General features: G+C 45.6%; 1 protein-coding gene across 1 annotated transcript in view; it reads right to left on the reverse strand.

Annotated features, from left to right (window-relative positions):
• Positions 1–7,247: 7,247 nt before the first annotated feature.
• Positions 7,248–16,252, reverse strand: part of LOC147095498 (uncharacterized) — a 145,406-nt gene continuing 136,401 nt past the window's right edge. The window contains exon 5 of the mRNA XM_085973649.1: positions 7,248–7,356. Within this exon, the coding sequence (XP_085829775.1) occupies positions 7,248–7,356 (109 nt within the window). The remainder of the gene's footprint in view (positions 7,357–16,252) is intronic.

Genomic DNA, 16,252 nt, shown 5'->3' on the forward strand with positions numbered 1-16,252 from the left:
TTTTTGTCATCTTTGGGATGCCTGCGTATATCCATTCGGATCAGGGAAGTTCTTTTATGTCTTCCCAGTTGAAGGAATACCTTCAGAGTCGGGGAATTTCTACTAGTAGAACTACCCCGTATAACCCCCAGGGTAATGGACAGTGTGAACGATACAATGGGGTGATCTGGAAGGCAGTTATGTTGGCTTTGACATCCCGGAACCTTAAGAATACACAGTGGGAAATGGTACTGCCTGATGCCCTGCATTCCATTAGATCATTGCTTTCAACGGCTACTAATGTGACCCCCAATGAAAGGCTCTTTAATTACCCATGGAGATCTACTACGGGATATTCAGTACCTTCATGGCTTACTATGCAGGGACCTGTGCTGCTTCGACGCCATGTTAGATTGTCAAAATATGATCCTTTAGTGGAGGAGGTGGAGCTGTTGGAGGCAAATTCCCAATATGCTCATATTCGATTTCAAGATGGGAAAGAAAGTACTGTTTCAATTAAAGATTTGGCTCCTTGTGGTGGCCAGCCCTCTTCTGAGGATACTAATAATAGTCACGATTCAGATAATGTGGATGTTGTTATAGATACTACGAGTATTTCCAATCCTACTGCAGATAATTATACTTCTATTAGTCAGCCTTTGATGGATGTTCATGACCGTCCTAGTTTACTTCCTGATGGGATTTCCAATCCGGAAACCGTTGATAATCGGGATATGGATAGCCTTCCTGCAGAAGATACTTCGGTGTCTCCGGGTGTGGGAGGGCAAGGAACTTCACCAAGGTTAAGAAGGTCGACACGAACAAGATATCCGGTCGACCGATTGAAAATGGACTTTTAAATTGATAGTAATGTTTTAACATTGTTGAAATATTATATTTGTATTTTAGTTGTAAATAAATTAATTATAAATTGTAAAGGTTGTTTTAGGTTGGAGCATGTTTTAAAAGGAGGGGTGAATGTGGTGATTTTTTCCTATGTTTAATAAGAAGTATTGTGATTGGTGAATGGGGTGGTTGTTCTCTGTTTTAGTAAGAAGTATTGTAATTGGTTGTTTGTTTCTACCTTGAGATATATGCTGTAAACTCATTGGTAGTGGATGTCAGGTGATTTGTGGTGGCCATCTTAAATTCAGTTCGCTCCAGTCATGCTTGGAGACTGGTGTTGAAAGATGTGCTACTGGATTTTTAAGGTTAATAAAGCCTAGATTAGAAAGGCAAATCTATTCTATATCTCAATTACCATTGGAGAATAGCTAACAAAGTGAAAAATGGAAGGTTTACACCCACCGGCGAAGCTTCAGTTGACAGGTAATGCGGCTGAAAATTGGAGGAGGTTCAAACAACGTTTGGAGTTGTATTTAGCAGCATTCGGAGCTGACGAGAAAAGTGATAAAATGAAAGCGTCAGTGTTCTTACATGTCATGGGTCATGAAGCGCTGGAGGTGTATAATAACTTCACATTCGCTGCTGATGGAGAAAAAATGAAGCTGGATAAAATAATGGAACAGTTTGAGGCCTACTGCATACCTAAACGTAACGTGACATTTGAGAGGCACAGATTTTTCACATGTGTACAGAAAACGGGAGAGACTATTGATCAGTATGTGACTGAACTGAGAAACAGAAGCAAAACGTGTGAATTTGGGGGACTGACAGACTCGCTGATAAAAGACAGACTGGTGTGTGGTACTCCAGATACTGGTCTAAGGGGAAGACTGTTAAGAGAGCAAAATCTAGGCCTGGGAAAAGCCATAGCACTGTGTAGGGCTACAGAGACTGTGACGTCGCAGGCAAAAGAGCGGTTCAGTGACAATTGCTGCAACGTGGATGCAGTGAGAAAGAACGGACACAAACCGTTTAACAAAAAGAGTGCCAATGTGAAAAAAGAGGCGTGGCCAGTGAACAAAAATGAAAGGGGCAATCGAAAGTCATGTAGTCGATGCGGTACACAGCATCCACCAAGAAAGTGTCCAGCATATGGTAAAACATGCAATAGTTGCAACAAAAACAACCATTATGCCCGTTGCTGTAAGAACCAAGCGCAACCAAGCAAGGTCCAAGCAGTAGATGAAAGCGGGATAGAGGAGTTCTATGTGGATGTTGTGTCTGAAAACAAAAAAGAAGAAAGAGACTGGATGTTGACACTAAAAGTGAATGACATACACATTCCATTTAAATTGGATACTGGAGCACAAGTTAATGTGATATCAGAGACTGATTTTAAGAAAATTAGACCCAGACCAAAGATACATGGAATAAAAGTGAAAGTGACAGGATACTCAGGTACTGATATACCAGTGAAAGGAAGATGCATTGTCAAAGTGACACACAAGGACAGAGAGCACACGCTAGCATTAATCGTGGTGCCAAAGGATGTGCAGGCCATACTAGGTTTAATAGCCTGTGAGAGACTGAACCTGGTAAAGAGAGTCCTCATTGTGGAAAGTGAAGGAGAGACAGTCTATGATGAACTCATGAAAGAGTACAACGACCTATTTCAGGGTCGAGGCTGCCTTCCAGGTGAACACACGATCAGAGTAGATAAAAGTATGCCAACGGTCATACATCCATGCAGAAAAGTTCTGTTTGCTCTTCAAAAGCAACTGAAGGCAGAGTTGGACAGGATGGAAAGCTGAACGTGATTCAGAAGATATATGAGCCAACTGAGTGGGTGAGTTCCCTTGTCGTTGTGGACAAAAAGAATGGAAAGATCAGAATTTGCCTGGATCCAAGAGATCTAAACAGAGCAATAAAGAGAGCGCACTTCAAGCTTCCTACACATGAGGAAATCATGTCACAGTTTGCAAACGCAAAGTATTTCAGCAAGTTAGATGCATCATCAGGATTTTGGCAGATGAAACTGGACGAGGCAAGTTCAAGACTGTGCACGTTCAACAGTCCATTTGGCAGATACAGATTCCTAAGTTTACCATTTGGCATTGCCTCAGCTCCTGAAGTGTATCACAAAACTATCCATATGATCTATGAGCACCTGGAGGGAGTTGATACCTCAATGGATGACATCATAGTATGGGGAACCACGAGAACTGAGCATGACGAGAGACTGAAAAAAGTGCTGGAAGCAACAAGGAAAACAAACCTGAAGCTGAATAGAGAGAAATGCCAGCTCGGGGTGACAGAACTGACATTCGTGGGAGATATCCTTAGCAGTGAGGGCATCAGACCAGATCCCAGAAAGGTGTCCACCATTGAGAATATGCCAAAGCCACAATGCAAAAAGGACGTGCAGAGGTTTAATGGAATGATCAACTACATGGGTAAATTCATATCCAACTTCTCAGAAAAGATGGCGCCACTGAGACGACTAACTGAAAAGAATATAGAATGGGAATGGAATCATGAGCATAAGTCATGGAGCAATCTAAAGAAACTGCTCACAGAGGAACCAGTTCTGAGGTTTTATGACCCAACGAGACCCATCAAGATATCATCAGATGCATCACAGAGTGGGCTCGGTGCCGTTCTTCTGCAAAAATATGACTACTGGCAACCTATTGCATATGCATCGCGCTCAATGACAGACGCGGAGACGCGATGTCCACAAATAGAAAAGGAGCTGCTCAGCATCACATACGCCTGTGAAAGATTTCACCAGTTTGTGTCAGGACAAGCAATCAGTGTAGAGGCTGACCATAAGCCCTTGATTGCATTGTTCCAAAAGCCACTAAATGGATGTCCGCTTAGAATACAAAAAATGATGATCAGGCTGCAACGCTATACACTGACTGTTGCGTACACAGCGGGTAAGCTGATGTATACAGCAGACACGTTGTCCAGAGCTGTTGACCCAAGTGAGCCCACAAACACCAAAGCGGATGAAAAAGTGAACGCCTACGTGGACATGATCACAAGTGCACTGCCCATAGCAGATGCAAAAATGGAGCTCATAAAGACTGAGACAAATAAAGATGAAACACTGAGACGACTGAGAAAAAGCATCTTGGATGGATGGCCCAACATGAAGCAAGACTGCTCACCTGACATGGCAGAGTACTGGAACTGCAGGGCGGAACTATCAGTGGTCGAAGACATCATCTACAAAGGAAGTAAAATAGTTATCCCAAAGAGTCTGAGAAAAGAGATGCTAAAAAGGATCCATGGAGGACATCTGGGAATTGAAAAGTGTAAGAAAAGAGCACGAGAGATGATGTACTGGCCACGAATCAACCAAGATGTGACAAATGAGGTGTCGAACTGCACAATATGCCTGAAATATCGAGCAAGCAATCCGGTAGAACCACTAAAGCCACACCCAGCACCAGACAGGCCTTACCAGAAGGTAGGCACTGACCTATTCGTATATCAAGGGAAGGACTATCTTGTAGTCACAGACTATTACTCCCTGTATCCAGAGGTTTGTAGACTGTTTAGCACCACTGCAGATGCTGTGATAACATGTATGGAAGCCATATTCTCCAGACATGGCGTGGCAAGCGAGGTCTTCACAGACAACGGGCCCCAGTTTTACAATGCAAGTTTCCGACACTTTGCCAAAGAGTGGGACTTTGTCCACACAATGTCAAGTCCTCACTTTCCACAGTCCAATGGACTAGTGGAAAAATCGGTCCAGACAGTGAAAAGACTGATGTACAAGGCAAAGGACAGTGGAACTGACTTCTACCAGAGCATGCTTGTATACCGCACAACGCCGCTCGAGTGTGGTATGTCACCAGCCCAACTCCTTATGGTACGTCTGCTAAGGTCAAACCTACCCATCCCGGAGAACCTCCTGAAAACAAAAGAGAGGAGAAAGTGAGGAAGTTCAAAGAGCAACAGAAAGAAAAGCAAAAGTACTACTATGACGGAGGAACACAAAACCTACCTGAACTCCACACTGGTGACCAAGTAAGGTTCAAAGACAAAACAAACATATGGACTCAGAAGGGAACTGTCCTGAGTGAAGTCCAACCAAGACCATACACCATTCAGGCAGATGAGGGTGCTGTTCTGCGAAGAAATCGTCGGGATCTTCTCATGGGACCAGCCACAGCAGGTCAAAAGACTGATACTGTTGAACAACCTGATCACACAGCAGGTCAAAAGACTGATACTGTTGAACAACCTGATCACACAGCTGAGAAACCATCATCTGAGGCAACAACTCAGATTCAAGGACAATCAATCAGAAAATCCTCAAGACACGTGAAGCCTCCTGAGAGACTCATTGAGCAAGTTTAAGGACTCTTGTTATAGTGTATTTACATATTTCATGTGAACACACAAAACAAGGTTAAAAAACCTTGATAATGATAATGATAATGTAAGTTCATTAAGTGTTACAGTTAAAATGCAGAGTAATACAAAGAAAACATGTTGTTAGATAAAAGTAAAATACTTCTGTTTTAAGAAAGGGAGATGTAATGATATCAGCAAATAGTGATGATATTTGCCTGTTTGATTATCATGCCTTACCAGCATATTTGCCTGTTTGATTATTTATGCCTTACCAGCAGAGGGCATGTGACAGAGGCAGAGTTTAGTTTTAGTTTCGTTTTAGATGGATCTCTAAGATGGTGTCTCCTTTAATGCTGTTAACTGAGTTGAACAAACTTTAGATTAAAAGACATTCTCTTTCATAAATGTCTCGTCACTGAACCCACAAAGAAATCAATACAGTCCTAATACCAGCCCCTGGGGAACACCACTGTACACTTCCCTCCAGTCTGAAAAACAACCGTTCACCACTGCTCTCTGATTTTTGTCCCTTAGCCAATTTTGTATCCATGCTGCCACTGTCCCTTTAATCCCATGGGCTTCAAATTTGCTCTCCAGTCTATTGTCTGCCACATGTAAGAAGCTTTATAAATCCAAGTCGTTCCCTTCGACTAACTTAAACTACAGGCTTTCATGGTACGGGTGATCATATCACGCATCTGTGTCCAAGGCTACCTGACCTAATCGGCTTCCATTTATTTATTTGAGTTTAGTATCCATTCTTTCTCTCAGTAACTGTACTGTGTGATTACCTGCTGTGGCTGAAATCTGTTGATGGGGGATCATCAGGATTGCTGGAGTCGGCTTTTGTCTTCGTATCTTAAAGTGCAAGAAAAGGACTTTCAGTTTTCCTGTCGATTTGTTTGAATTAATATTAAGCGACAGAGAGGGCTAAAAATTCGTTTGCGTACTACCCGTTGTTTGGGCGCTGTGAGTGGTGAATTGGCGCGAAAATGGCGTCCAAGCAGTGTGCACACACTTCTGTTGTGGGCCGTGTCAGACACCATTTTGGTGAGGGGATTAGTGTTGGTGCTGGAAGTATGCAGAGTAGACAGTTCGTGACGTCAATCCACGTGTAATGCTGATTTTGCACCACCGCTGCCGTTTTCGGCTTCAATCCCTTAAACTCGCACAGCTGAATTTGCATTCAGCAGCAGGAAGGACCCCACACCAGCACTATTTAAAGGGATCATAACCTACTATCAGGTCAGTTGTTGATTGATTTCTATTAGCTGTTGTTGAATTTGTAGAAGTGTTTGGTGCTTTTTAGACATCATTAAAGTTGCCTAAACCTACATGGAGAAGTGTAGTCACTGTTGTAATGTAGGAAATGCAGAAGCCAATTTGCGCACAGCAAGCTCCCACAAACAGCAATGTGGTAATGACCAGGTAATCTGTTTTTTCAATGATGTTGATTTGGGGATAACTATTGGCCAGGACACCGGGGAGAACTCCGCAGCTCTTCTTCGAAATAGTGCCCTGGGATCTTTTACGCACACCTGAGAGAGCAAATGGTGCCTTTGTTCAATGTCTCATTCGCAAAACGGCACCTCTGACAGTGCGGCACTCCCTCAGCACTGCACCAGAGTGTCAGCCTCGACTTCTGGGCATGATGACAAAATGAGCTTTGTTACAAAAAGGAAAAATATGATTGTGACTAGCTTGCCACATGGCAAATTTTAATGGGCTTCCTTGTTTTCTCCTCCTTTTCCTCATGGGACTGACTCTCACTGGGCTGTGGTTTGATGGGTACCCTGCCTTCTCCAGATCGCTGCTGTGTGGTTTTAATGGTTCCAGTAACCCCTCTGGAAAGCACCATCTCTTGCTGGGGTATGGTTTTGTCGGTGCTAGCGCCTTTTCCTGAGGTGCCAGCTCCCCAGAGGACAAGGTCGCATACACGTTTTGCAGCACAGGACTCAGATGAGGACATTGATGGGGCAGCCTACAGAGCAAAGCTGATGGGTAGGCAGAACAAAATACGTGGTGCATTGGCAGAAAGCCTGAATTCAATGTCAAGGAGCATGGAGGAGTCCAGCTCCAACCTCGCACAGGATTTTGCACAGAGCTTGGTGCCCATCCTTTCCAGCGTGGAAGGGGTCGTCTTCTTTCATCTGGTAGTAGCTAGGCAAATCAAATGTCCATATCAAAATCAGATATCCAGGCCAAAGCTTCCGGTGTCACAGCGTGGACATCTGGTAGGCTGCCTGAGAATTTCCTCTGAGGGCAGTGCTTAATGATTTGTTCCAGGGTCTGATTAGGAGCTCCACAGTTGCATGATCGGGATGCTTTAATCTTCCATCGATGGAGAAGGTGGCAGGGGTGGGCAGATCCATTGGCGCACTCATGGACTCAACCATGATGCACTGTCTGATGACCGATGTCTCGGCTTCCATTGCAGCACAAGCAGACACAACCCAACGTCTGAGTGTTGCCACGCAAGTTCAGACTGCCACCATTGTGGCTGAGTTTACCAGTGTTGGAAAGGGGCTTGCAGGGTCTCACAGCAGTCCAGCAATCTGTCCTCCAATAGATGGCTAGGAATGCTGAGGCGCCACCCCAGGGGAGTGGCAGTGGCTCCGTGGAGCAAGGATCTGCTGTCCTCTCTGGATGACAGTCTTCATCCTCCCACACCTGCCACTCAGCCAGTGCCCTTGCTGTTGCCTGTCAGCCAGCCAGCCCAGACTGCTGCCGCCCAGGCCGAGATGGTGCAGTCTACAGCTGGGCCTTCTAGGCCCAGAGCTGCTTGAGGTTGTCCTGCAAGGCCATCTGCAGTCTCCCCCATGGACACTCAGCAGCTTCCACCAGCAATGCTGCAATCACTGGGGTAGGCAAGGGAACAGAACTGACAGACACGAAGGAAATGCACAAGGTTGATTTGTTGACTTATGAATGAAATATTGCAATGGTTTGATTCATCAAATTGGTTTGAAATGTTTGTTTTGTGGTGGAATTTATTTTAGCATTGTGGCCAAGAGGACGCTGTGATGGTCAGTAACAGAGAGAAGGTAAGGTGTGGGACTGCGGGTGAAAGGGGAATTAGGGTTGTGTTCACTGATACCGCAGTCGGATCAGTCGATCATGGACAGGCCAGGCAGAAAGGGGCTGTCTGAGTTACAGGGTAGAATCCAATGGAGGGGTTCGAGTGGTTTATATATAGAATAACAGATACCCGGGAGTGAGTTACAGGCTGGAATCTAATTGAGGGGTTCACGGGGCTTATATATAAAATAACAGATACCCGGGAATGAGTTACAGGCTGGAATCCAATGGAGGGGTTTGGGGGGTTTATATATAGAATAACAGATACCCAGGCGTGAGTGACAGGCTGGAATCTAATCGAGGGGTTCGGGAGGGGGGTTATATAGAATAACAGATACCCAGGAGTGAGTTACAGGCTAGAATCTAATCGAGGGGTTCAGGGGTTTATATATAGAATAACAGATACCCGGGCGTGAGTGACAGGCTGGAATCTAATCGAGGGGTTTGGGAATTTATACATAGAATAACAGACACACGGGAGTGAGTTACAGGCTGGAATCTAATCGAGGGGTTCGGGGGGTTTATATATAGAATAACAGATTCCCGGGAGTTAGTTACAGGCTGGAATCTAATCAAGGGGTTCGGGGGGTTTATATATAGAATAACAGATTCCCGGGAGTTAGTTACAGGCTGGAATCTTATCGAGGGGTTCAGGGGGATTAGATATAGAATAACAGATACCCGGGAGTGAGTTACAGGCTAGAATCTAATCGAGGTGTTCGGGGGGGGGTTATCTGTAGAATAACAGATATACCGGGAGTGAGTTACTGGCTGGAATCTAATCGAGTGGATCGGGTGGTATATATTTAGAACTAGCTGGAGTGCCCGGCGGTGCCGAGGATTTTTTGAGGGCATGTTGTTATGAAAAAAGTAGAAATAATTTTTGTATATATATATAAATGAGTTTGTCTGCCGGTCTGTCTGTGTGGGAAGGAGAGAGAGAGAGAGAGGGAAAGAGAGAGAGGGAAAGAGAGAGGGGGAAGGAGGGAGAGAGAGGGGGAAGGAGGGAGAGAGAGGGGGAAGGAGAGAGAGAGAGGGGGAAGGTGAGAGAGAGAGGGGGAAGGAGAGAGAGAGAGGGGGAAGGAGAGAGAGGGGAAAGGAGAGAGAGAGAGGGGGAAGGAGAGAGAGGGGGAGGAGAGGGGGAGGGGAGGGTGCGGAGGGGAGAGGGGGAGAAGAGGGGGGAGGAGAGAGGGGGGGAGGAGAGGGGGGAGGAAGAGGGGGGAAGAGAGGAGGGGGGTAAGAGGGGGGTAAGAGAGGGGAGGGGGGAAGAGAGGGGGAAGAGAGAGAGGGGGAAGAGGGGGGAAGAGAGGGGGGAAGAGAGGGGGGGAGAAGAGAGAGAGAGAAAAAGGGAAGGAGAGAGAGAGAGAGGCGGAGGTGGGGGGGAGGGGGGCAGGAGGGGTGGGGAGGGGAGGACGGGAGGGGGAGGGTGAGAGAGGGGGGAGGGAAAGAGGGAGGGAGGAGAGAGAGGGGAGAGAGTGGGGGAGAGAGGGGGGAGGGAGGAGAGAGAGGGGGGAGGGTCAATGGTAGGTTCATTGGAGACCTCCTAGGAAGATCGACCTATTGCTCACCTCTTGGCTGCAGCACCGTAGCCTATATGATTACGGAATTGGACCTATCCTCTTTCAGAGCGTTCACAGTCAAACCACAAACAACACTGTCAGACCACAGTCAAATTACTATGTATCTTAAAAAGACAGAAACAACCAACACAGAAACACAACCCAGTAAGCTGTACAACACCAAAAAATCGTACAGATGGGCCAAAAACAGCACGGAAAAATACCAGAAAGCAATTAGCAATGAATCAACTCAAGCTCTCTTGGACACCTTTCTGGATAACATATACACTCACAATAAAGAAGGCGTAAACCGGGCAGTGAATAACCTAAACAATATTGTTGATAATTTGGCAACAAGGTCAAACTTGAAATCTCGCAAGAAAAAACCCAAAACAAAAAACTATGAAGAATGGTTTGACCCAGATTGCCATAACATGAGGAAAAAACTTAGAAAAATATCAAACCAAAAACACAGACATCCAGAAAATGAGGAATTATGCCTTACTTATTGTCAGACACTAACATAGTACAGAAACACACTCAGAACCAAAAAAGAGCAGTATATTAAGAATACACTCAGCTCCATTGAGGAATCCATTGATTCCAATTGTTTCTGGGACAACTGGAATACATTACACAAAAAACAACACAACGAATTAGCCATTCAAAATGGAGACACATGGGAAAACCACTTTGAAAAATTATACCAGAAAAACAAACTAAGGCCAGAGCAACACCAAATATGCAAAAAACTGTAAAAGCTCGAAATGGCCATAAAGATAACCAAAACCCGCTAGACTCCATAATAACAGAAAAAGAACTATTTGAAAAACTCAAGGACCTGCGACCAGGAAAAGCTTGCGGGGCAGACAGCATACTAAGCGAGATGATTAAACACACAGACGATAAAATGAAACTGGCTATCCTAAAACTCTTCAACTTGGTGCTGAGTGTCAGTTACTTCCCCGATATCTGGAACAAAGGACTCATAACGCCCATATACAAAAGTGGGGACAAAGTCGACCCAAATAACTATCGAGGCATCTGTGTAAACAGTAACCTGGGGAAGGTATTCTGCAGTATCATAAACAAAAGACTTATAAACTTCCTTGAGGAGCACAATGTCTTGAGTAAAAGCCAAATTAGATTCCTGCCAAACTATAGAACATCAGATCATATCTTCACCCTACAGGCCCTAATTGACAAACACGTTCATCAAAACAAAAGCAAAATCTACGCATGCTTTATAGATTTCCAGAAGGCTTTCGATTCCATCTGGCACGATGGTTTATTCCTGAAATGTATCGAAAACGTGGTAGGGGGAAAAACATATGATGTAATTAAATCAATGTATACAAACAACAAATGTGTAGTTAAAATTGGAGACAAACAAACAAAATACTTCCCACAGGGGCGGGGGGTGATGCAGGGCTCGCCAGTCTCACCGACACTCTTTCATATTTACATAAATGAATTGGCAAAACTACTTGAACAATCTACAGCACCCGGCCTCACCCTATATGAATCCAAGGTTAAATTCCTCCTCTATGCAGATGACCTGGTTCTGCTGTCACCAACTAAGGAGGGTCTACAGCAGAACCTGAATCTGCTGGAGTCGTACTGCCAGACTTGGGCCCTGACAATAAATCCCCAAAAAACCAAAGTCCTTGTGTTCCAGCAAAGATCCAGACATCAGGGACCCAAAATAAATTTCACACTAGGAACAACCAAAATTGAACAAACCACTAACTACACATCCTTGGCTTAAAAATCAGTTCTTCGGGAATTTCCATCTGGCTGTGAATGAACTGAAAGAGAAAGCAAGAAGGGCTTTCTATGCCATTAAAAAATCAATCCAAATAGAAATCCCAATTAGCATTTGGCTCAAAATTTTCAAATCAGTAATTGAACCAATTGAACCTCTATGGCAGTGAGGTGTGGGGACCGCTAACACAAAAAGAATTTGCAAAATGGGACAAACACCCAATTGAGATCCTACATGCAGAATTGTGTAAAAGTATCCTCTGGACTCAAAGGAAAACTGTAAACAATGCATGCAGGGCAGAACTAGGCCAATATCCATTAATAATCACTATCCAAAAAAGAGCCACCAAATTTTGGAAACACCTGGAAATGAGCAAACCCCAATGCTATCATCACGAAGCCCTGAAATGCCAAGAGAGGACCATAAAGAAGAATACCCTCAGTCAACTAGTCCTGGGACTCAGTGAAGTAACTAGTAACACTACTAACAATAACTAGCCCCAGGACAGTGACAGCGTAACACAAATAATTCGACCCAACACAAATCGTCGCTAAGCAAAAGGAAAAATATCTGTCATATTCGGCAGAAACAAAAAAACCCAAAGCAAACTCAATTGCTACTTGGCCCTAAACAGACAATACAACATGGCTGATTACCTGACCATGGTAAAGGATAGCAAACTGAGAAAAACCTTGACAATGTACAGAATTAGTGAACATAGCCTGGCGATCGAAAAAGGTAGACACAGGCAGACCCAGCTACCAAGAGAGGACAGGATATGCTCTCACTGCAGTCAGGGAGTGGTGGAGACAGAGATGCACTTCCTCACAGCTTGTAGAAAATATCAGGGCATAAGGGAGAATTTCTACCCAAAATTCACAAAAATATGCCCGGAATTCAGAAATTTGAATGACGACCAAAAACTCCCATACCTACTAGGGGAAGAGAGAAATTGTGTAACACTAGCGGCACACTATGTTACAGCTTGCCATAAACAGAGGGCCAACCACTAAATATAAGAAAAGAGTATATATAAATTATATGAATGTATATTTATACGCTCAGAGATATATCTGTTTATACACTGTAAGGATAGTTCTGTATTTTTGTGTACAAACATGAATGTTTTTCGATGCTTTGGCAATATAAGATGTAACTTGTCATGCCAATGAAGTGATTTGAATTGAATTGAATTGAATTGAATTGGGAGGCGAGAGAGGGGGGAGGGAGGAGAGAGAGGGGGGAGAGAGAGAGCGGGTGGGAGTAGAGAGAGGGATTCTAGCCATGGTGATCCGGAGGCTCCGTGGGTGGTGTAGCGGCTCAGGCCCAGCACGAGAGACCCCAGGTGAGCTCCCGCTGTGGCCGGCTGCCGCGCCGCTCCCCTGCTCTCTGTTGCTGTGCCGCTCCCCCGCACTCTGTCACCGCGCCGCTCCCCCGCTCTCTGTTTCAGACTGAGCGGTTGTCAGGCCCGGCCAGAGTGACCCCAGCTCACCTACTGAGTTTTGCTGGTGCAGATTTTCTTTCCTGCCATGGCTGTGCTCTGCAGCAGTGATCTCTTTTCACGCCCCCTCCCCTCGTTTCTCTGTGGATGTGTTTTCTTTGTGATGGCGACAATATTTTCTTCTCAGTTAGCGAACAATGGATAAAAACACTGAAATGGCGCATGCCAGAACTACTTCAAATTCGTTGGCATCAGTCGCTTCCATACATAAATATATTCAGTATATATTACATTTGTCAGCTTGGCTGAATAGGTACCTCTCTTCCCTCGAAGTCAGAAGGTTCTAGCAGTAAAAAAATGGCGGCCATGTTTGAGGAGGCTGGAGGATTAGGCCCATCTACACACACAATGAAACGCCCATCGTGACACACCGATTGGTCAACCATCAGGTCACTCAACTGTAGGATTGGTCAACCATCACGTCACTCAACGCTATTCCCTGTAGGATTGGTCAACCATCACGTCACTCAACACTATCCCCTGTAGGATGCCTGCCCACACACGCAATGAAATGCCCCCCCGTGACACACCGATTGGTCAACCATCACGTCAGTCAACGCTATCCCCTGTACGATTGGTTAACCATCACATCATTCAACACTAATGAGCAGAGTTGTCCCTTTTTTGAATGTTTTTCTTTACTGTCCGAACAATTTTTGTCGGACCAAAAAGTAAATATGCCTATGACACTTCCATAATCATAAGCTTTCTTCTGATCTAACATATGTGTAAGTACGCTCTATAACTTTTGAGTTTATAGAGGACATAAAGACAGACAGACAGAAGGATCATTTTACATATTATACTAGCTGGGGAGCCCGGCGGGTGCCGAGGCATTTTGAGGGCATGTTGTTGTTGGAAGAGAGAGAGGGAGCACTGGGGGGAAGAGAGAGAGGGAATGAGAGAGAGAGAGGGAATGAGAGAGAGGGAAGGAGAGAGAGAGAGAGAGGGAAGGAGAGAGAGAGAGGGAAGGAGAGAGAGAGAGGGGGAAGGAGAGAGAGAGAGAGAGATGGAAGGAAAGAGAGAGAGAGATGGATGGAAGGAGAGAGAGAGAGGGAAGGAGAGAGAGGGAAGGAGAGAGAAAGAGAGGAAAGGAGAGACAGAGAGAGAGAGGGAAGGAGAGAGAGAGAGGGAAGGAGAGAGAGAGAGAGGGAAGGAGAGAGAGAGAGCGAGAGATTGGGAGTGTGAGAGAGAGATTGGGAGTGTGAGAGCGAGAGAGATGGGAGTGAGAGAGATTGGGAGTGAGAGAGATTGGGAGTGAGAGAGAGAGAGAGATTGGGAGTGAGAGAGCGAGATTGGAGTGAGAGAGAGAGAGATTGGGAGTGAGAGAGAGAGAGATTGGGAGTGTGAGAGAGAGAGAGATTGGGAGTGTGAGAGAGAGAGAGATTGGGAAATGTGAGAGAGAGAGAGACTGGAGTGTGTGAGAAAGAGAGACTGGGAGTGTGAGAGAGAGAGAGTTTGGGAGTGTGAGAGAGAGAGTGATTGGGAGTGTGTGAGAAAGAGAGACTGGGAGTGTGAGAGAGAGATTGGGAGTGTGAGAGAGAGAGTGATTGGGAGTGTGAGAGATTGGGAGTGTGAGAGAGAGATTGGGAGTGTGAGAGAGATAGAGATTGGGAGTGTGAGAGAGAGAGATTGGGAGTGTGAGAGAGAGATTGGGAGTGTGAGAGATGATTGGGAGATTGGGAGTGTGAGAGAGAGATTGGGAGTGTGAGAGAGAGAGAGATTGGGAGTGTGAGAGATTGGGTGTGTGAGTGAGTGAGAGGATTGGGGTGTGAGAGAGAGGTGGGGTGTGTGAGTGAGAGATTTGGGAGTGTGAGGTGTTGGATTGTGTGTGTGAGTGGGAGTGGGTGTGAGTGAGTGGAGTGTTGGGTGTGGTTGAGTGGGTGGGTGGTGTGTGTGGTGAGTTTGGGTTGTGTTGTGTGTGTGAGTGTGAGTGTGGGGAGTTGTGGTTGTTGGTGGGTGTTGTTGGTTGTGTGGTGTGGTGTGTTTTGTGGGTTGGTGTGTGTGTGGTTGGGTGTTGTGTGTGTTGGGGTGTGTTGTTGTGGGTGTGTGTTGTTGGGTGGGTGTGTTTGTGGGTGTGTGGGGTGTGTGTGGTTGGGGGGGTTGTTGTGTGTGTGTGTTGGTTGGGGTGTGTTGTGTTGGTGTGGGTGGGTTGTTTGTTGTGTTTGTGGTGGTGTTGTGGTGGGGGTGGGTTGGTTGTGGTGTGGGTGTGTGTGTTGTGGGTGGTTGTTGTGTGGGGTGGTTTGGTTGTGGGGTGGGTGTTGGGTGTGGTTTGGGGTGTGGTTTGTGGTGGTTGTTTGGTGTGGGGTGGGGTTTGTGTGGTTGGTGTGTTTTGTGGGGTGGGGTTTGTTGGTGGTGGGGGTTTGGGTGGTGGTGTTTGGGTGGGGTTGTGGTGTTTGTTGGTGGGGTGTTTTGGTTGGGTTTGTTGGTTGGGGTTTGTGGGTGGGTGGGTTGTGTGTTTGTGGTTTTTGGGGGTGGTTTGTTGGGTGTGGGTTGTGTGTGTTGGTTGGTTGTTTTTGTTGTGGTTTTGTTTTTGTTGGTTGTTGTGGGTTTGTTGTTTGTTGTTGTTGTTGTTTGAGGGTAGGTGTTTTGTTGTTGTGGAGGTGTTTGTGGTGAGTGTTAGTGTTGAGTTGTGGAGTTTGGGTGTTGGTTGGGAGTTTAGGTGTTGTTTGGAGTTGTAGTGGTGTTTGATAGGGGGTTGGGAGTTGTTATAGTTTGGTATGAGTTGTTATGGTTGTTGAGTAGATTGGAGTGTGATGTGGAGGTTTTGTTGTGGTGTGTGAGAGAGATAGGGGTTGAGAGAGAGAGATTGAGAGAGAGAGATATGAGGAGTGAGAAGAGAGGGAGAGAGATGAGAGAAGAGAGATTTGAGAGGAGAGAGATGGAAAAAATGAGAGAGATGAGAAGAGAAGATGGAGAGAGAGAGAGAATGAGAGAGAGAGAGGTGAGAGAGAGAGAATGAGAGGAGAGAGAAAGAGAATGGAGAGAGGAGAGAAAGAGAGAATGGAGAGAGAGAGAGAGAAAGGGAGATATGAGAGAGAGAGAGAAATGGGAGGAGAGAGGAGAAGGAGAAGAGAGATGGGAGAGAGAGAGAGAGAGAGAGAGAGGGAGAGAGAAGAGAAGAGAATGGAGAGAGGATGAGGAAGGAGAGAG

Source organism: Somniosus microcephalus, unplaced genomic scaffold, assembly GCF_052327205.1.
Source record: "Somniosus microcephalus isolate GS21.2 unplaced genomic scaffold, FLI_Smic_1.0 unresolved_chr1, whole genome shotgun sequence".
Taxonomy (NCBI): domain Eukaryota; kingdom Metazoa; phylum Chordata; class Chondrichthyes; order Squaliformes; family Somniosidae; genus Somniosus; species Somniosus microcephalus.